At 40.2% G+C, this 21,663-nt stretch overlaps 2 protein-coding genes across 3 annotated transcripts in view; both read right to left on the bottom strand.

Annotated features, from left to right (window-relative positions):
• Positions 1-1,471: 1,471 nt before the first annotated feature.
• LOC104029723 (uncharacterized) lies at positions 1,472-7,863 on the bottom strand. Its single transcript, XM_075715963.1, has 2 exons — positions 7,529-7,863; positions 1,472-2,693 (listed from the first exon to the last, which is right to left on the bottom strand). The coding sequence occupies exons 1-2, from the start codon at positions 7,861-7,863 to the stop codon at positions 1,472-1,474; spliced, it is 1,557 nt and encodes a 518-aa protein (XP_075572078.1).
• A 5,797-nt stretch (positions 7,864-13,660) lies between these two features.
• The window catches only part of RALGPS1 (Ral GEF with PH domain and SH3 binding motif 1), a 113,248-nt gene continuing 105,245 nt past the window's right edge, over positions 13,661-21,663 (bottom strand). Inside the window, exons 15-19 of one of the 2 annotated variants that reach the window (XM_075716204.1) lie at positions 20,147-20,252; positions 19,234-19,326; positions 18,956-19,061; positions 17,747-17,837; positions 13,661-16,018 (exon numbers count right to left, since the gene is read on the bottom strand). In XM_075716204.1, the coding sequence (XP_075572319.1) occupies positions 15,973-16,018; positions 17,747-17,837; positions 18,956-19,061; positions 19,234-19,326; positions 20,147-20,252 (442 nt within the window). In that variant the 3' untranslated portion in view covers positions 13,661-15,972. Of the gene's footprint in view, positions 16,019-16,190; positions 16,944-17,745; positions 17,838-18,955; positions 19,062-19,233; positions 19,327-20,146; positions 20,253-21,663 lie in introns of those variants that run through there. The other variant, XM_075716205.1, reaches the window with a different exon arrangement.

The raw sequence follows: 21,663 nt of genomic DNA, 5'->3' as shown, positions 1-21,663 counted from the left end.
AACTTACCCATCACATAAAGGACTAAAATCCATCTGATGTCTAATTTTCATGAATAAAGAAACAGTTCGTTATGAGGCTGCAAGGTCCCAGAAAAAAACCCAAACAACTATTAAGTATCATAAGTAGTTGTTCATCCACCCATCTTTCCACCTGGAAATAGCCTTTTCAGTTCATAATAGTCTCCAACATCAATCTGTATCACTTGCCTCTGTTTTAAAGCTTTCCAACAGGACTCAGCACTTACCACTTAGAGAAATTCAGAACAGCTGTGGGTAACAGAAGAGGGATCACCCTTCATTTTAAACTCGAGTCTCAAAACCCCATCTGAACAGTCATTTGGATCAGCAAAACTCCAACAGCTGCATTTAGTGTTACAATACGTCACCACTTTAACAAACACTATTTCCACGAATATAGGGGGTTAATTTTTTTACAGTTGAAACTGGTAGATTTTTCTCAATTATTTTCACAATGTATTTGTTTACCTTTCAGTCAACTTAGTATGCACAAATTTTATACCCAAATGGTGACATACGGACTGCAAGAATTAAGCAATGTTATGTTACCTTTAAGAATTACTGTAATTGTATTTTTTGAATGTAGGTTGAAAACTGTCTATAGCCTTTTGCATTATTTGAATCAGCTGAGAAATACTGATTTTTTTTTTTTTTTTTTTTTTAAATTGAAAACAAACTCATTTTACATTTTCCAGGAACAGTAATACCATCTGCATTGATCCTTGGTATCGTTAAATGACTCATGGCTCTGCTACAAATTCCTGTTTCCCTTAAGAAGAAATACCTCTAACAAGCAACAGTTCCAGCGCTACAGCTGGTGTGTTTTTTTATCCTGCCTCTGTGACCATAAGGAGTTACAGCGTTAATGCCAATGCAGCTCTTCATCTGGGAGGTGCTCGCCCAAGCCATCTTTTAATAGGCACCACTAAGCACAGCTGTATTTTTTTTATCCCCCAAGTACTTCAGAGATACAAATAATCAAAAACCAATTCATTCCTTCTTCAGGTAGTTTACAGGTTCATTGTACTGGCTAAAACATATATGAAAATGGGAAAAGAAAAAGAGAGAAAGCTGGAAATCAGTACATGAACTTTCTAAATTCTGCATGGTCACTTCCTGGGCCTTGAATAATGCCCTTTCATAGTTACAGGCATGTAAAAGAGCTGTCTCCTCACTATGCCTGAGCTCTTGCGTCTTACAAAGTTGCAGTAGAGACTTTACCTGAGAAACACAATTCTTAACCGGCACTCGATCACTGTGGACTCTTACAAGGTACGTGATTCAGTTCACAAATCAAATGCATTTATCTTTGTACAGTACATAAAAGGGCTGTTCTCTTAAATGTAAGATGTGAATTTCACATGGAAGTGATTTTAATATGATCTTTAACTGATATCCTCTGCTGCCCCACCATACGGGTAGCTCTCCACTTTCCCTCCTTATAACCGAGGTTTCACTTTTGAGCTAACAGTGCAGTTTGATATAGCACCTTGTTAACATTCATGATTAATGATGAGTTGTATCTCCATAGTGTTGTGTCCCTGATGAGGGATTCTCTGGGAAGGTTTTCTTGAAGGGGCACCCGACAGTGATAAACAAGGGCAACATCCGTGGGAACATTTACACTGTTCCCATAAGCACGTAGGACAGAGTGGACCGAAGTCTGAATCACCTGTCGTGGATCAATTATCATTTTCTTGGGATTGATTACATCTTTCCTGTCAGGCTCTCTGTGAACATGCTGTAATATGTTAACACCCGGCACAGTATTCCAGGACGAAATGTTGAACACGTGAGTAGATACGGTTTCTGGGAAGACATGGTTCTCAAAGAGGAAAACGCCAGTCCCTGGGTTTTGCTCCTGAAGACTGCTCACCATTGTTTTCCAGTCTGGGTGCTTAAGGGGAAGAATTATTTCATCAGCATCATTAAGAACCACAAACTTGCTCTTCTGCATGTTGCGGTATATACAGTCATTTAGAGCTGTGATTTGTCCATAGTAGCCAATGTGTGTTCCATCTTGCATGAAGTGCCATTCAGAAGAAACCTTGAGGTGTGAGTTTATTGGCCAGGGAACTACCTCTACGGTTCCTTCTTCCGTATAAAACTTCAAGACTTTCTCCATCAGATGGCTGCAGTTGTTCTTATAGATCACCACTTTCTGCACCCCAAGAATCTTGTACATTTCCATACTCTGTATAAACTGCAAGATGTTGTTGTAATTTCCAAACATGGCAGAGATACACACAGTGAAGTCAACAGAAAAGGTCTCCACCTTCCGGTTTTTAATTTCAAACTTTGGCAGCTGGTCAATATGTCCATGTGGAGATGGGTGAATTGATACATGTGTTGGATCACAGTTTTCGGGTTCCAAACAAACTATATCCGCTGCACCGTAAGGGAATCCAAATCTATCTGAGTGAACATCAATTTTTGCTTTTGATACATATATCTTTCCATTGGGCTGACAGCAGAACCAGCAGTAGAGTTGTTTTACATCTTCATGGTGAACAATCCCAATCACACGAATGACTTTGCTTTCTCTGTCATCAAAGTATGGGGATATAATAAAAGTTCTGTTATCTTTTAATGCTGTTATTGTGCTATTGCTAATTTTCCCTCTACATCTGCTACCTTCTTGAATTAATTTTGGCAGGTGAGGAAGTCTCTGTAACCTAAGATAAGAAAGCATGACCATTGACGTTAGAGTAATAACGCACACAGCAGCAGCAAAGTAAGATTTTTTCCCACAACACAAGATTTTGAATGTATCTAAATGTGGATGCAAATTTCTTTGTCCTTGCACTTTATGCTGCTGCATCTGCAGGAAAGAAAATACGTAGTGTGAGATAATATTGACTCATGATCATTGCTCAAGAATTTCACAAACACGATGGGGGACAAAACTCTACCACTGTACACTGAATTAATCAGAGACCCAGCTACTGTGCTTCTATGAAAAATCAGTCACAGAACACACCTTTAATGGGACGGACGATACTGTGTGTGACACTCTGAATGCCTCTATATGTCGGATGTGTGGAACAATGTCTGTACATGGAGAATATGATAGAGGTCTATACACAGGAGAACAAGAAGCCATTATTAATTATTTTCTATAATCTGAATTTTAGAACATCCAATTAAATAATTAGGCAGTAATTTTTAAAGCAAAACAAAAGCTTTTTTTTTCCCCCCCCTACACCGTGTATAGGTAAATTATACATAAAACCCCCCCTCAACCGGACTTCTCACAGACAAGCTAGGGGCAGATATATATAAATTAAATGTATACAGAATTAATCAAGTTCATAAAAAACATGGCAATTGGGGATTGCATATGATGGTCCAGACGATACAATCTCTAATGTATAAATGCCCTACCTTGCAGTTCACCACAGATGAGACAATACACAGAGGAAGGCCAATTCATACAACTCGGCAGCAGACAGGTGAAATCTATGGGGGTATAAAACTTATTCTCAGTTACCAGCTGTACCCTACGTAGCACTGTGCAAGGCAGGGCTTGCAGGGGTCGCATCATATCATGCTTGCTAGAGATCTGGGCCTCCTCACACTGCATTAATGCTGGCTCAGCTCCTGGCATGGTTTGGGGGGTCAGGTCTTAAACTCTTGCTGCTGCAGGAACAGAGAGGCATCCCTGAACACCTGGATGGCCAAAGTCTTTAGCAGCACTCATGTGCTAGCAAGGGTTAATGCCTGACAGGAAGCTCGTGACACTCTCAAGCAGTAATTTCTGCAAGTGGAGCTCAGATTAAAGTTTGCTTTACAAATTCATCTTTAGGCATCCAGATATGATTCATAAACAGTAAGGGGCCAGCAAGTCTCTTCAAAGGCCTGCTTGTACCACAGAGATTCTTGGAAGAAGAGTGCCCCAGCTTAATCAAATTCACGTTAGATCAGAAAACTGGGCTGGTAGATTAATCAAATTCATGTTAGATCAGAGAACTGGACTGGTAGAAGAGAGTATGCCTGACTGCCAGCAAGAAGCGTGGGGTAAAATGTCAAGACGGAATAAACTTATTCTACTGAAGCAAATGTTTCTAGTAGGCATGTCATTGCTGCATAAAGCCAGCTGCTAAGGAAAAAAAAAAAATCATACCATTAAAAGACCCAGATTTCTAGGTATACATTTTATAGCTAAAACAGGTAGCAAGGTCATAGGCGTAGCAGATATTGGAAGTTTCTCATATTTCTTGTCCTTTCATTTACTTCTCAAGACTCTTCATAAAATCACTTGCTTAAGTACTTAGTAATCTAAGTATCTTCAGAGAGTACGCACATGCTAAATATCTAACAATATTTTTTCCAAAGTGTATTACTCAGTCTATTCTAAAATAATGAAACCTAGTATTTCATACTTCTTTTTCATATTTCACACATTGTGTAAAGCTATTTTGAGAGCCTCTGTCTCAATACTGTTTTGTGATAAGAGCAGAACACTAGCATTTTCAAAAAAAAAAAAAAAAAAAGAAAGATACAAAACTAGAAAGAATCTAAATCCATACTTTTGATCCAGATGCCATACTCAGCAGCTTCATAACTTTGGAAGTGCCTAAATTCACTGGCAATTTCACTGCTTGGCTTCAAAAATTCCCCCAGGGTCTAGTTTTCTGCTTAAACACAGTATTTTCTAACCAGTAAAATCTAGCTTCTGAATACAGCAATCTAGCTTCTGAATCTCAACTGAGTTTAGGCAAAAAATAATTGCCCACACCTTCAGAATAATGTGCAATATTTTCACACTTGCTCTTTCCTGAAGAAGCAAAGTAAGGAGAACAACGGTCACAACATACCCCTTAAAATGCCCCATATGATTTATGGTGGCCTTTCCTAGCTACCGAGAAACTGCTTTCCAGAAGAGAACAGTCACAGTGCACCAGGAATCTCACTACATCACGCTAGGCACAGAGCAGAGCAGCAGCAGCAGACAGCGCGGACTCTTCTGTCTCTGAAATGGAGAGTCCCCCCGAGAAGTTTCCCCCCCTTCCAATTTAGAGCAGGACTGCAAACACACAGTAAGAGCCTGCTACTGTCACACAACTTTCTGCTGGAGATTTGTGACTGAGAACAACTCAAATTTTTTAAGTCTTTTTACTAAACATTCTAAAGTCAGACAAAAAGTTTCCCCTGAGCATTCTTATTCCCAGGTTGTTATATATTTTAGCATTCTTACAACATTGAGTAGGTCATTTTAACATTTTTTCCTCAGTCTTATCTATTTATGACTTAAAATATTGTTCAGTCTTGTAGAATAAACAGTTTTTACTAAAGAAATATCAAAACATGTCAACATTAAATATTCATTAATTTATTATACGTTATTTCTTCTGCTTTTGCTAGCTATAAATAATGAACAATAACAAAAATATACCTTTTCAACTGTGTTTTGAACAGTGAACATCTGAAAGGAAAAAGTACCTTTTAAAGTAGACAGCTGAGTGAAGTTCTGTTCAGTCCTCTATTTATTTTTTGCTAAGGTATAGCCTACAAGTTGTTTATTCTAACCAGAAAAAACCTTAAAATATTTTTAAGATAAATTGCAAGAATTGTTCAATACAGAACAACACTGAGGAAAAAAATGTTGGTACGATACCTAAGACACTTGCTGACACATTGTATTTCAGATGGTTGGTGTTCTTTAATGTCAGTAACAGCAGCCACACCTACCAGAATAACCAGTTTTCCTTCTCTTGAGCAAAGCACAGTTGCCTCCCAAGAAATTAATTTAAATTACAAACTTGAGTGTGGAGTTGTTGAAGCAAATCAAACCTAGGCGCTCGGGTGATATTTTAAGGCTACTTAAGTTTCCTTCTGGAAATCAATCCTGTATGTTGATATATCCACAGTTCACCCACGTACTTAAAGAGAACTAGAAAAATATACTATATATCTGTATTTCTTGGGCAATCATGTTTTTAGTAACATACTATAGGCCTAATTAAAATAGGCAAATACAGATTCTGATGAGGAACTGTGAGAGAGATCTGAAACAACGGCAGGCTCTAGAAGCAGAGAAAAAGAGCAAAATACAGAACTCAGGACACACCAGAACACAGATTCTTAAAGAAAAGAAATATGTAATTGTTTGAGGAGTGAAATTCATGGGTTTCCCCAATACATGACATGATGAATTTTGATTCCCCTGAAATTAACGGCACAGCTATGTAGTCAGAAAATACATAGTCAGATTAATTAGGAACATGATATTTAGATTTCCTCACTATAGAAAGTACTTGGCAAATTTTAACTTAAAAATATGCTTCCAGCATATTTAAAAGAGTTTATTTTATAATAACAACAATAACAATAATTAATTCTGATTTTGTGTCTTTTAATTCCAATTACTATTCAAGTAGAACATGATACAAATTATGCAGACTTGCTTTAATACTAAATTTAGCTAATAGTATCGATGGCTACTTTGCACCAGTTTGTTCTTTTTCAGTATTCCCCTTAACAGTAAAGAGCCTTTCTTCCTCCCTATTGCATTTATGGACTGCAGTCATATCACCTCCTAGTCTTCATATCTGCTACTGTTTCATTAAACAAGACAGGCTGTTCTAATACCATTTCGTAAGAAGCACTCTTCCTTGACCAGTTGCTGCTGTGCAGTTGGCCCAGTTCCAATCAATCTCTAGTACAGGAGACTGGAAATCTCGGTTCCTTGTCCATTTGTACATGAGAGTGAGAAGCCCTCATCGTTGTTGGAAATTTTCTTTCTTACGTATGCTAGGAGTGTATCTTTTGCAGATGCACCACATCGCACAGAGACATCTGAGCTTGTTGTCAGCTGAAGATTCATACTTCCACCCAGTCTTTCAGCCAAGTGCAGTTACACAATGTGTTTTCTTCTGCAGCGAGGTCATAATAAAGAGCTCTTGTCCCAGTTAGAATCATAGTATCATTGAATGGTGTGGGTTAGACAGGACCTTTAAAGATCATCTCGTTCCAACCTCCCTGCTGTGGGCAGGGACATCTTTCACTAGATCAGGTTGCTCAAATTAATCACATTTCCTCTTATTTCTTCTGTCATAGTCCTTCTAAAATCTACTCTAAAACCTTGTATGTGACCAAGATTGCACTTACAAGCTTGTGTACACTTAAATAATCTTTTTTTTTTTTTTCCCCCCCTCTTTCTAAACCAAGGAACTGCTCGTGCTTTCTTTTGCCTCATGGTACCACTATGCTCACAACACATTTATTAAACACCCATTATAGGGTCTTCAATAGCTTGTGTGTCTTCTTAGAATTTTGGAATGGAATTATTAAGTATCACCCTCCAGCTGGAATCTTGTTTTTACCATTGCTGTACGACTTCTATTTTCAGACCTTCTTTTCCATCAACTTTCTTTAACCCTCCACAATTAGCATTGTCCTTATTAAAAGGTGGAACAAAGTGCTAATTTAGTTCAAAAGCCATTCCTAGGTCATTATTAATCAGCCCTGACTGCTGTGATACTCTATCACATGATGGGATATTCCATACCACATGACGGGATATTCCATACCACCTGATGGGATATTCCATACCACGTGACGGGATATGCCATACCACCTGATGGGATATGCCATACCACCTGATGGGATATTCCATACCACGTGACGGGATGTTCCATACCACGTGATGGGATGTTCCATACCACGTGACGGGATATTCCATACCACGTGACGGGATATTCCATACCACATGACGGGATATGCCATACCACGTGATGGGATATTCCATACCACCTGATGGGATATGCCATACCACATGATGGGATGTTCCATACCACGTGACGGGATGTTCCATACCACGTGATGGGATATTCCATACCACATGACGGGATATTCCATACCACATGATGGGATATTCCATACCACATGATGTCATGCTCAGCAATAAAAGCTGGGGGAAGAAGGAGGAAGGGGGAGACATGCAGCATTATGGCATTTGTCTTCCCAGGTCACTGTTACACGTGATGAAGCCCTGCTTTCCTTCCCTGGAAATGGCTAAAAACCTGCCAGCCAATGGGAAGTAGCGAATAAATTCATTATTTTGCTTTGCTTGCACACGCGGCTTTGCTTTACCTCTTAAATTGGCTTCATCTCAGGCCACAAGTTTTCTCCCTTTTGCCCTTCCAATTCTCTTCCGCGTCCCGCTGCGGTGCGATGCGGTGGCTGAGCAGCTGCGTGGAGCTCAGCTGCCTACCGGGGTTAACCCGCAACACAGGCTGAAACCACTCTTTCGAGGAGTTACGCATTCTTTAAATCTAAAATCAAACTCCAGGCTTGGGGCATATTCAAACGGAGACTTCAACAAATCGGGTTGTACAATTAATATATACCTTCAACTTACCGTTCAGCGGTTAGCACCAGCATGGAAAAACAATGCTACAGCTGACCACCATCTTATTTGCCATTTCTTGAGCGGAAATAAAATCCCGAGCCCGCCGAGCCTCTCCCACAAGTGGTGCCAGCCCCGGGATGCTGCGCAGGAGCCGCAGCCCGACACCCTCCTCGGCCCCGCAGTCTGAACGGAACGCGCGGGCCCGGCTGCCCCCGGCGCTGCATCACGGGGGTTCGCGCTTCCCGCCGCGGGCCGGGCTGCGGGGCCGGGAGCCGCCCGCGCGCTCCCCTCGCTGGGGCTGCAGCCTCGGCGCACCGGGCCGCTCGCGTGCCGCCCCGTGCGGGTCCCTGCGCCGGGACCGGCGGGACGCGAGGGCCCCGGGCAGCGGCCCCGCCAGAGCGCGGCCCCGGGACGCGGCCCGGCGAACGGCGGGGAGCCGGCCGGGGGGGGGGGAAGCCCGCGGCCGCCCGCGCTCCCCGGGGCCGCTCCCGCCACCGCCGCGCGCTCCCGGGCGCCTGACGGGGAGGCCGCGCGCAAGCCCACGAGGACGGGGCGAGGCGGCGGCCGCTCCCGGGGCCGCGTGGCGGGGGCGCGTGGGGAGCAGGGCCCGCCCGACCCGAGCCCCGGCGGCGCCGTGCCCGGGGGCTCCGCCCGCACGCGGCATCGCGGGAACGGGCTTCGCGGGGGTAGGGTGCGCGCGACTGGACCGGGCCCGGCTGGGACAGAGGGAATCCTCTCCCCAGCAGCGGGCACAGCGCCGTGTTTGGGTTTAGGATGAGAATAACGCTGATAACACGCTGATGGTTTAGTTGTTGCTCAGCACTGCGTATGCCAGTCAAGGACTTTGCAGCTTCCCCTGCTCTGCCAGGGGCACAAGGAGCTGGGAGGGGGCACAGCCAGGAGAGTTGATCCCAACTGCCCCAAGGGCCATTCCATACCATACGGCATCATGGGCAGTATGGAAACTGGGGGGGTTGGCCGGGGAGCAGCGATCGCTGCTGGGAACTGGCTGGGCATCGGTCGGCGGGTGGTGAGCAATTGCATTGGGCATCACTTGCTTTGGATATTCTTTTATCATTATATTTCCCTTCCTTTTCTGTCCCATTAAACTGTCTTTATCTCAACCCATTAATTTTTTTTCCCTAATTTTCTCCCCCATCCCACTGGAAGCCAGTGGATTGAGCAAACAGCTGTGTGTTTAGCTACCTGTCAGGTGAAACCACAACTCTGTATTAACTCTCAGACACAACATAGGAAGTGCTCAGCTTCACACAGTGCTCCAAGAAATGGCTGCAAAAATGGTGTTTTTAATGACTGGCAAAATAAGTTTTATAACTCAGCAGCTGTGCTAGAACGTGCTTTTACTGTGCCACCTGTACTCACCCTCAGGATCTGAAGATCAAGTCTCCTCAGCAGTTACAAACACCCTCTTTGAGGCTGGCAGGTGAAATAAAAACTATTCCCTCCCCGTCTCCCAATTGTTGAAAGAATTAAAACTATTGCACTACTAAACAATGCAGACAAGACTAGTTGGACTTCCAAGTATGCTGTACGTGAAAGCAGCAAAGAACATCTTGTAATCTAAAAGGGAGTGTGGGAGGTTTGGGGTTTTTTTTGCTTGTGTGTGTTTTTTTTTTTTTTTTTTTAAATCTTCACCTACTCATTTCTGCACCAGCTAGTTGCCCCTTCCCTTGCTTTCAATTTTTTTGTCTCTGTCCGATAAAGGAGTATGACATTACCCTCTAAAAGACAAGGCATACGTTCATTGTGTTCATGTCAAACAGATTCATTAATGGTTTTGTATTATTACAAGAAATGGTAACTATTTTGCTACAACTAACTTCCAGTGTTTCCAAGGTTCTAGGGTGTTCCTATGTGTTCAAAAATTATATTTATCGTTTTATTAAGATAGTGGTATCAATTAACAAATCATATGTAAAATAATTTATCTAGCTGGTTGCTTACTTTTTTATTCTGCAGAATAGAACAAATCTTACTTGTTTTCTGACCTTGCTTGTTTGCTTTATATTCAGTTACATCATGCTTGCAAACCCAAAGCATGGATCATCTGAAGCAAGTAATCACCTGGAACACAATCTACTCTTCCTTAAAGCTGAAAAGCTGATTTCTGGCAGTAAGAGCATGGCTACAGACAAAGTCCAGAAATACAAAAGGTACTTCCTCCAATTCATTGCTATCTGCACTTTCTTATGCACAACTGTGTTTTAGTTGATGCAAAATAGGTGTTTTCATCCTTCCTAACATGCTTATCTGACTTGCTCTCACATCTGAAGGTCCACTGACACATGTAAATTTTTACCTTTTTTTTTTTTTTTTTAACATTCCCCGTAAGGAAATGTCTGGTATATTTTCAGAATTTGATAAACAAATGTTCATAGTAATAGATCACAGATACGGAAATACCACAACAACCATTACTGATTTCAGAAGAAAAATTAATGTCATTTACCAGTGCCATCACTTACATACTTAGCACAGCCTGACATCTAAAGTAGGAATAAACTTACTAAAGATTTCATTTTGATTTTTCCCTCCCCGGGTACAAAACAAGAGGCTTGGACATGACGAGCATTTAATGAGCTCTTCAGTACTCATCTTTGGGTATTGTATCACAAAAGCATGTTACCTTTCAGTGAAAAACTGCAATGCAGAAAGTAGTCCTGTTTCTCCCCTGCAATTTGCCTCTGTAACAATAGTAATGGCAATCTGGAAGGTAGTCATTGTTGCTTTTCCTTCCTAATATGCTCACTTCGTTTATTTTCTATCCTGTTGCCTATGGGGAGGAGAGGAGAGGAATTCCAATCAATTTTCCCATTTAAACTGATGCTATCGGTGAAAAGAACTATTTGGTAGATGTAAGAGACACTTACTGATGCTTTCCTTAAAATACTTACAATGAAACAGGTTCACATGGGCCAACTTCTCAAGCTTGTCCAGGTTGCTCTGAATGGCATCCCTCAAGTGTGTCAATGGCACCACTCAGCTTGGTGTCATCTGCAAATTTGCTGAGGGTGCACTCGATCCCACTGTCTGTGTCTTCGATGAAGATATTAAACAGTACCGGTCCCAGCACGGACCCCAGAGGGACCACTTGTCATTGATCTCCATCTGGACATTGAGCCTTTGACCATTACCCTTTGGATGCGCCCATCCAGCCAATTCCTTATCCACCAAACACTCTGTCCATCCAATCCGTATCTCTCCGATTCAGAGAGAAGGATGTTGTTGGGGACCATGTCAAAGGCCTTACAGAAGTCCGGATAGATGACATTTGTAGCTCTTCCCTTGTCCACTGGTGTAGTCACTCCATCGTAGAAGGCCACTAGCTTGGTAAGGCAAGACTTACCCTTGGTGAAGCCATGCTGGCTATCTCAAATTGCTTCCCTGTCCTCCATGTGCCTTAACGTAGCTTCTAGGAGGATCTGCTCCATGATCTTCCCAGGCACAGAGGTGAGGCTGATAGGTTGGTAGTTCCCAGGGTCCTCCTTTCTACCCTTTTTAAAAATGAGTGCAATGTTTGCCTTTTTCCAGTCTCTGCGGACTTCACCTGACTGCCATGACCTTTCAAATATCACGGAGAGTGGCTTGACAGCCTCATCAGCCAATTCCCTCAGGGCTCTGGGATGCATCTCATCAGGTCCCATAGACTTGTGTATGTTCAGGTTCCTCAGGTGGCCTCGAACCTGATCTTCTCTTAGAGTGGGAGGGGCTTTGCTCCCCCAGTCCCTGCCTTGCAGTCCATCCACTCCAGAGGTGTGGGAAGAGAGGCTGCCAGTGAAGACTGAGGCAAAAAAGTTGTTGAGTACCTCAGCCTTCTCCTCATCTGTTGTTACCAGTTTGCCAGTCGTGTTCATTGGGGAGGTACGCTTTCTTTGACTTCCGTTTTCTGGTTGACGTACCTATAGAAGCCCTCATTATTCTTTGCATCCCTTGCCAAGTTCAGCTCCAGCTGCACCTTGGCCTTCCTGACCCCATCCCTACACAACCGGGCAATTCTTCCCAGGATACCTGTCCCTGCTGCCACTGCCTGTGCATTTCCTTCTTGCCCTTTAATTTGACCAGCAGGTCTTGACTCAGCCATGCCGGTCTCTTGCCTTCCTTTCCCGATTTCTTACACATGGGGACTGAGAGAAAAATTATACATGTAAGAAGAGAAGTTACCAAAGAAGATGGACACTGTTCAGCATTTCCACACTGATCTCTTCCAAGAGAAAGTTCGACTGGACATCTGATTGCTAGGCTATCCCTGTCCGCTGTGCTCAGCGTTTCACGGTTCTGACTGAACCTCGATTTCATCACTGAAACCAGAAAGGAAATTTCAGATTTTAATATCAAAAGATATTATTACATGTCTACACTGATATACTGTGTAATGCAGGGCAGATCATTTTATTAGTGGAGGAAATATTTTTTCCTGTCTATTTCAGTGGGTGGAGTTGAGAATCCAAATGTGTAAATAAAGTTTAACTGTAAGTGCAAACAAATTTACCTTGCTGTCCAAGTCAACACGCAAGTTTGGCAATGATAAGATACATTTCTTAGGAAAACAAGAGGATAGGTTCATCTCTACCTCTTTAGACTTTCCAAATCCCACTTGAAAGAACTGCAAATTTGGAGGGTTTTTCCATTTTCTGTTAGAAATGTTGTATTTATACTATTAAATGGCTACACACTGCGCACTATAAAGTCTGTTCAACTGTATTACGATTCATTCACAAATACAACATGCTTGCTGCCTTTGAGCTAAAATGTTCCTTCTATACCTTTACTATTCTTTTCAGAATATTTTAACAGCATACATACCCTGCACATTTTTAAACTTACAACCAAATCCAATTGCTGTTGAAGTAAACAAACTTTTTTTTTTTTTTACATTAAAGTATTTAATTAGTGAAACAATCATTATCAATGTAACAAACTGAAAAATACAGCAACTTGATACAAGACTGAGGTAACAAAATACTTTGCCAAAAACCTAGATTCCAACGTCAGGGTTATTATGGGTGAGACAGTTCACAAGAATTATAGAAAGAATCCTTACACAAATGGCATGCAGTGGACTGCTGGAAAATACAGCCAAAAATAGTGCAACGGTTTTCACACAAAACAAACCAAAATGTTGAAATTGGTTTACATTATAATGTGACAAATAAGTTGCAATTTGAAAACTACTTTCTTTGCCTCGTTTTAGTGCTATTTGGAAAAACATGCATTTTGGCACTGAATTAACATCAAAATTGCGCATTAATAAATTAATAATATTGCCTACATACATTTTATATCTTCACAATTCTGAAAATAGTAATTCTGAGATAATGTTTATTTTTACACTACTATTGCAGTTATTCTCTTTGATGGATGAAAACTTGTATGGTTTGTGATATTTTTGTGACAATGCTGTATTAATCAGTACTGATATGCAGTACATTGTATTTCAATAGCAGCTTTCAATTCACATTAAAAGTACTAGATGACAGCAAATGGTACCAAATGACAGCGTAAAAACTCAAATCAGCAGCTACAAATTGTTTAATGCTAAAAACTCATTTAAAATTGGCTTATGATATTTTAATAATATTCTTACACTGCCATCATTCTGAATTTTTTTATATTGTGCAGAAATGTCACAATTGTGCTATACTGAAAAGATGTTTACCTGCCTATTGTGTAAAACTATTGCTTGCTATGTTAATCTTTCTTCTATATAATGCTTTTTACATTCAAGTGATAGTAGTGTGAGGGAATTCAAGTTGCTTTTGACATATTTCCAAATTCCAAGGTTTTGAGCAGGATTTGAGTTTGAGGATTGAGTAGGACTGAAGGATTTAATCTCTCCACAGAGTCATCTTTTGTCAGTGACAAATGATTGCATCTAAGAATCATTCATAAATATTGCCTTACATTCACGCCACACTGTTTTGGGGCCCATCATGGTTTCTGGCAAAGATGCTTCCGTTCTAGTTGGGAATCTGTTTTACAAGCAAGTGAAAATGGGCCCTTTTGTAACTTCTCCAACAGGCTCTATGGCTTGTAATTCTGAGTAAAAGTGTATTTTTGAAGGCTAGAACACTCTACCTCTTGTACATATAATAACACATATAACACTTTAGAGACCCTTAAATTCTAAAAGCCATTAAATTCTGAGTGTGTACAGGCTCATTCTATTGCTACTGTATCAGTCACCAGATATTGTTCTTTCCAAGGGAGGCTTGTTAAACATTACTAAAAGTTGTTACAACATCCATTAGTTTATGTCAATCGCTATATGCTGGAAACAACATCACAAGTCCTCACTGGTGTTCACTTCCACTACATCACATTAGAAATGAGTAGGTATTTACATGCTTCTAATGTATGTACATTTCATGACAATAAGTGTTCCATTTTAAATTTAGCTTATATTTAAGACAGACCACGTTATTCCCTTTTAAGGGGACAGGACTACTAATAAAGTAACTTTAAAAAAACCTCTTGACAGTTCTGTTTTGGTTAGTGTGTCATCATTTTGGTCACCGTTACGCACACAGTTCAAACCCTATGAATGCTAATAACACACAATACACAGGGTCATGGGTGGCACATTCATTAAAATGGCAGTCCACGTAACACTTGCATCTTCATGAATAAACTCACTGATAACTAATTACAATAGTCCACAGGTGCAAAATAATTCAGATAGCATATTCTAACAGTCTGAAGTCATTTACTGGTGACAGGATTTCACCACATTCAAAAGCTTCTACACTGTCTCTAATGGAATTGGATGCCCTGCCCTCACAGATACTGATGCTTTTCCTAGTTCAAAGTTGTCTTAATTTAGCAAAAAAGGAGAAAAAAAGGTGTATTTTGCATTGCCGCTCCTTTTCACACAACTCCTGAGCTATCAAAGAAACGTTATCAACTCTACGTACACTTTCACATGTCCCAGGATCTAAATGCAGTTGTTGTCAGCAACTGGTTTTATTGAAAAGCTGGTATGTATTAGGCTTGGTTCTCAGGATTGTAACATGAACACTTAAAATAACACAAAACTTACAGTTGACCTATATTTAACAATACAGGTGGGGTTTTTTGTTGTTGTTGTTAGAGAAGTTTCAAAATCAAAATTTAGAAAATCATGCAAGTCCATAGAATAAATACTCCTAACGCCAGGGAGCTTGTTCTAATATAGGCTCTGTTCAATTAAACTTCCATTTGTTTCACAGTTTGTAAGCTAGAGGTTGGCTTGCAGATTTCTCCTCTATGCATTATCAAGAAACTCAGAAGAGGTTTTCCAGTGCTTGATGAAGTCTGAATACTGATGCCTTATGGCAAAAGAGTTTCAAACAGAAAAAGTGCTGAACTTAGCATGGGAACAGAAAAAACACTCTGACCACAGGAGTGCTCAGGCATAGCAGGGATACAGCTATGGATGTAGAGAGCGTTCTTTCAGGGGAGAAGGCTCAGCTACATTCTTTTTTTTGTTCTCTGGACACTGGTGTGGAAGCTTCTTTGTACTTGCTCCACTGTCAGACAGTCTTGCCTAGCCTTTGTTGCCTTCAGGATTTCATAACAGCAGTACCATGTGCCAGTACTATATGTCATAAAGGTGCATCGTGTACTGGAAATGAGCGGAGCTGAGTCATCCACAAAAAGACAGAGCAGAAACAATTATATGGAATCACTCTGAGAAGCCAGGGCCTTGTGATACGTAACACTGGATTACCTGCTTCCCTGTACCAAGGGATTTAAGATGAACAACATTCAGACTGAAGAGAAAACCCAAACTTGTAAGCAACTATGCCACTAGTAAGAGAATGAAAGACAACCTTTAGCACAACATAAATTTAAACAGCCTTAAATCCATAGTCAGGTCATTCCTGAGTAACATAACTGAATGAAAAGAAAACTAACTGTCCTGTGCCAAAATACGTTTTTCCCAAATAGCTCAAATGTGAACAGCAGAATTGTCCAGAGATTTGATACAAAATCTGAGGCAGCCACATTGCCAAGCAACTCAGTGCACTTAGATTATAAAAATGTTGTTCCACAATTTTCTATTCTAATTGACACTTTGCAGCAAGTTAACACTGTCAATCATTCTGTGCATTAGAAAGAATTGAAACCCAACATGGGCCAAATATTCTTCAGTCACACAAAGCAGCTTAACAATAAAAAGAACCATTTAAAAAAAGAATAGGCAGAAGATATGATGCTCAGTTTGTGGTCTAACATCAGTTCACGGCAGTCTCTGACCACGAAAAGTTGAGGGCTCTAGAATCCTGCAGGAGACAGGATTAATCTTCTGTCCATCTAACTTGTCTGCTTTCACTCAGTGCATGAGACTATATCTGGTCCTAAAGACAACATTCACTTTCTGCTTTTAAAAGCTGTGCCAGAATCACTTTCAAGTTACACAGGAAAGTGCTGAAATATTTGTGGCTGGCTCATGTCAGGAAAACCATTCTCCTCTTCCTCCTTAGAGAACAATAGCCTGTTTCTTCAGTTTGGCACTTGAAGTTGCACCAGGTAGGAGAGCAAATTATTCGAATGACATTAGATTAGCAGGTACCTGGAAGAGAATGTAAATTATTCAGCAGTATAATGCTCCTGAGCCTATTACGGCATTGGTAAACTGCAAGGTTACAAAATAAGAGTGGGCTAATCATTTACTATCCAACATGAAAAGTGTAATCAGTCCCAAACAGGCCCAAAAGAGGGCTGATCCCATAACTGAAAGGAAAGACAGACTCAAATGATTTTTCTATTCATGGACCAAATCCAGCCAAAGTATTCTACGAAGTCACCAGCATGCATGGGGGGCGTGTGTGTGTGTGTAAAGAAGATTCTTGAGCTGCATCCTGTTTTAGGTCCTATGTGGATCAGCATCCTATTAATATAACCTTTGGAAATCCTTTTAAGAATGAACATTTTCCTCAAGAGAAGAATGAGGCTGCTATATAAAGGACAAACATAGCATTTTATCGGACACTCTCTTCAATGGCACAGACTGGTGTAGACCCAGTCATGGGAGTAAACGCTAACGTGTTTCCTTTCTTTGTCTATGAGAAAGCCAATCTGAAGGGGGGCTACCTCACTTGAAGTGGTGACTGTAGAGGTTATATGCTGTTAAGGTAACCAAACCTATAGCTAGACCTGCACAAATCCTGATTAGGTGGGAATTCTGTAATTTTAAATAATTTTTATTGCTCCTCCTATTGAAAAACTGGATCAATGTACAAAAAGAGGACTTATGTCTGTCCCCACAGAACACAGATTTTCTGTGTGAACACAGATTGCAAAGAGGTATCTTTTCTAGTAAGGATTTTTGGAAAATATGAAACAGTGGGTAGAAATAAGTTTTACAGCCTTACCTGAGGCTTGTTGCTTTTGCATGCATCATCCAAATGCTTATGCCATAATATTGCGTGAAACCTTGACCCAGTCTGGAACTTGTAAACATTGCCTACAAAAATAAGAAAATCAAAAGCTCTAAATTTGCAGACAGACGTGTAGTTTCAAGGGATTCTAATTTCTGTGCAGAAGCCAAAGTCCTGAAGTAAACTGTTAAATTAATTTGCACCTCAAATCCTCAAACAGGATGTTGCTCACATAATAGAGACCATGTGAGGCATGTTACCCAACAATCCTTGGGTGAAGGGAGTATGAGAACATATGTGGCCTGCAAAGCTAACAGGAGAGTAAAGGCAGAGAGGCCAAATTAAAGCCACAGAAAAGACCACTTAGGTCACATCTAATTTACTCCTGGCTTTCTTCTCATTAAGACTGTTGTGGTTACTGCCAAACTTCTTATGAATGCGTTTGATATTTGTGAATTTAGTTTTCTTCAATGTCCTACTGCGAGTTTCCTCTATGCCTCATTATTTTGTAAAATGTTTCTTGCAATCAAATACTTTAGGCATTTTAGTCAACACCCAAGAGATGCACTTCACACAGTAGATGCAAATCCACATCCAGCACAGAAGTTGAAAACATGAAAAGTGAAGGAAGCCTCAAAAATCTCTATGTAACCACTCAAAGTGCAAAATAACTCCAGAGGCTTTCTGATCTTTTCAAGTTTTTAAAGTTTAATCAAGGCGGAAGAGTTATGGCATTTCAAAATTAATTACTAAAAAGTAATTAATAATTACTTAAAAGGCTTTTTTTGGTAAACAGTTTGATGTTTGAAGAATTTTCATAATATTTTAATTGGCCTCAGTGTAAGTCAAGATTTGATATTGACCAATTTTAAGAAAGCTATTTGGAAACCTGGAGATCAGGGTATGCAGGCACATGCACATGCAGCAATCTCATACTGGTTGGGCAATTTCTGCAAAACTTACAGTAACTGCCAAGACACAGCAGTACCTCTGTAGGCACCACAGAAGCACCACAGCATATCATAGAAATATGTTAAATTTAATTTGTACCCTCCTTTGAAAATTGTATATTAAAAATCTCCCTCTGCAGTCTTTTAAATGAGTGCCACTGCAAGTGCTGTAATCTACAAACTCATTAACAGAGATTAATCTACTTCTTGTCACAGAAACATAATGCAGACAATGTCCATCGTGCAACATCTACCTTTGTCAGGGTTATTTAGCTGGAAAATATCAGGATGCTCAGGGTCGTCAGGTAGTGCCACCATCCAGCCCACAATGGAGACTTTTTTACCAGGTGTAGATTTATACTGGAAGAGACATACGAGTCAGTCACAGCTGAGACTGTACTAGGGATTAATTTTTGACTGTAAAAGTTGTGCAGACATATGGCTTAGCCTGGAACAGCAAGTACACTTCAAGCACCCTTCCCGATTACTTATGAATATGTATTTTTGGTTTTAGAACAAATGTAAAGCTTACATGTTTTCTTTCAGTGCCTCTTAATGATTTTGCTCCAAAGTACAGAAGAGTTGATCCTGAAAGCATAACCCAGTATCTAGTCCACGAGGAGAGCTGAATCAGAAAGGAAAAAAATTAGGAAAAACTCTACATACCTCTGAAATTTAAAAAAGCTATTCACAAGCAAGTCCAAGTGCCACCAAAGTTAATTTCAGAAGCAAGGAATGGAGAGTTAGATAAACAGTGTCTCCTGGGGTAAATCAGCCCAGCTACCTAAATGTGGATGGACGGCTGTGAACACAATCCATCTTACTTGGGTATCTCATAAAAATATCTGGACTGATCGCTTCACAACAAAACAGTGTGCTGCCTTCTACTGGACAGATCTTAGACTTCTGCATTTGATCAGTAAAATTTATTGAGATGACATCTCTGCAATCGTTCCAACCTTTTAGCGCTGAACAGTAGGGTTGCACATAAGAAATATCACTGAGCTCTACAGAAAGCAAAAAATTACCAAATGTGTAGGACCAGAACCACGTGAAACCTGTGAATTTAGGTTAAGTATGAATTACCATGACTTTGGTGCTATGGGTGGATGCCCTGCAGCCTTCCCATTTCACCGTGATACTAAATTTCTGCCCTCACAGAAATGCATGCTGATTTACAGAGCTGCTTTACTCTTGCTCTGCTGTCACAACCTAGAGACATTACTTGCAAATGCAGGGAGAAGCAAAACCACTGTAGATCAAATGACATACAAAGGTTACAACCTTGTTATAACCCAGTTAAAACTGAACAGAAAATGATTTTACAATTGATAATAACAAGGAACATTGTTTTGTGTGGTATCAAGCTGCAGGTTTAACCTAATCCTGGAAATTAAACCAGCCACTACTGAATTAGAATTACAGGAAGAATTAGAATCACTTACAGTAGGTTTCTTGCCTTCTTTGAGCAATGTTTTTCTTCTTAATGGCCCTTCCATGGTAATGACTCCTGTGGAACTACCTAATGTGCAGCTGCAGGCCCCTGTTGGGCTGGAGAGATAAAACATTGCCATATGTATTTGAGCAAACAAATAAGGACAAGAAGCAAGCAATATAATTTAGCTCTAAATACATTTTTCTTGCATTGCCTTACATATATTGTATCATCTGACACCTGACTCTGTAACATGTATTTTTCCAGATCTAGATATCAAATAGGAACCAGCATCTTTGAAAAACAGCAAATCAACAAAAGGTTCTATTCTGGGGACTTAGACACGAAAAAATATAAATCAAAACAGAATAAATATTGAGGCCCAAAGTCAAAGGGAAAACAGGCAATTTTCTATTTCCTTCTGGTAAATTACAGAAATTATCTGGATTTCTGGAAACTTATGGCTTAAAATTTTGGCAATTAGAGCTCCCACAAATGTAATTTTATCTTAAAATAAACCTTAGCTATCAAAAAATAATGTACGAACTTACCTTGGCTATTTGGAAAAAAGTTGGGAAAACTATATAACAATGCCAAATAATTTATTGTACAGTGATTAAAATATTTTTTCCTTTCCCAGGACGAACATAGAGCTTCCCACATACAACAGTGAAAAAGTGCTGCAACTGAAAGAACCCAAGTACAGGCTAAGTTAGAAATGTAAGCAGCCATTAAGAACATAACAACCAAAGAGTGATTGGTAGGTGATGATCTGTCAGAATTATCTGCTGCTAACCTCTCTTCATTGCCATGTGATCACAGCCCTGATATTCTTATAAAGGCCAACGAAGTTTAACCAGAGCCAACTAAATCACATTTAGTAATGAATACCAGGAAAAGGACATGTATATGATCTACCATTCAGTTGTGACAGGAACACTATCCTGTCCACGAACAAGTATGATGGTGTCATAGAAACACACTGGTGAGCGATATACCCAGCAACACCACCTGTGCAAGAACAGCCCTTCAAACTGTCAGGTGCATCTTCTTTGATTAAATGGAATCGCCTTGTTTGTGCTAATGTGTATTCTTGCCGAAGATTCCAGAAAATGAAGATTGAATGCAAGCATTAGAATTACTTGACGGTGGATAAACGTAAGAAATGTACTTTAGCAAATAATTCTTCTTTGTGGATTTAATAGGCTTTTCACATTTTTATCTTCTTATATTTTGTTTCTAGCTTATACAATTTTTGAAACAAATCTACCATAGACCTGTTAAAAGAGTATTTTCCAGAAGCAGGTATAATAGCTGAAATATTGTTCCAAAATTTATTCCTTTACTTATTTATAATGTATGCATTTTTATTCTTGTCTGACGACTTCTAAGTTGTGCTGCTATCAGATGTTACTAGCTCAAGTAAAACGGCTGTACTTACATTTACATATTGTATCAACATTCTACAATGTTCTACAATTAGCAAACTAATTTATACAAAATAAAAACTGACTGGATTTAAACTCC

The sequence above is a fragment of the Pelecanus crispus genome, chromosome 9 (assembly GCF_030463565.1).
Source record: "Pelecanus crispus isolate bPelCri1 chromosome 9, bPelCri1.pri, whole genome shotgun sequence".
NCBI classification, from domain to species: Eukaryota; Metazoa; Chordata; class Aves; order Pelecaniformes; family Pelecanidae; genus Pelecanus; species Pelecanus crispus.
Note: the sequence above shows the minus strand (reverse complement) of the source record. Positions and strands in the feature narration are given on the sequence as shown.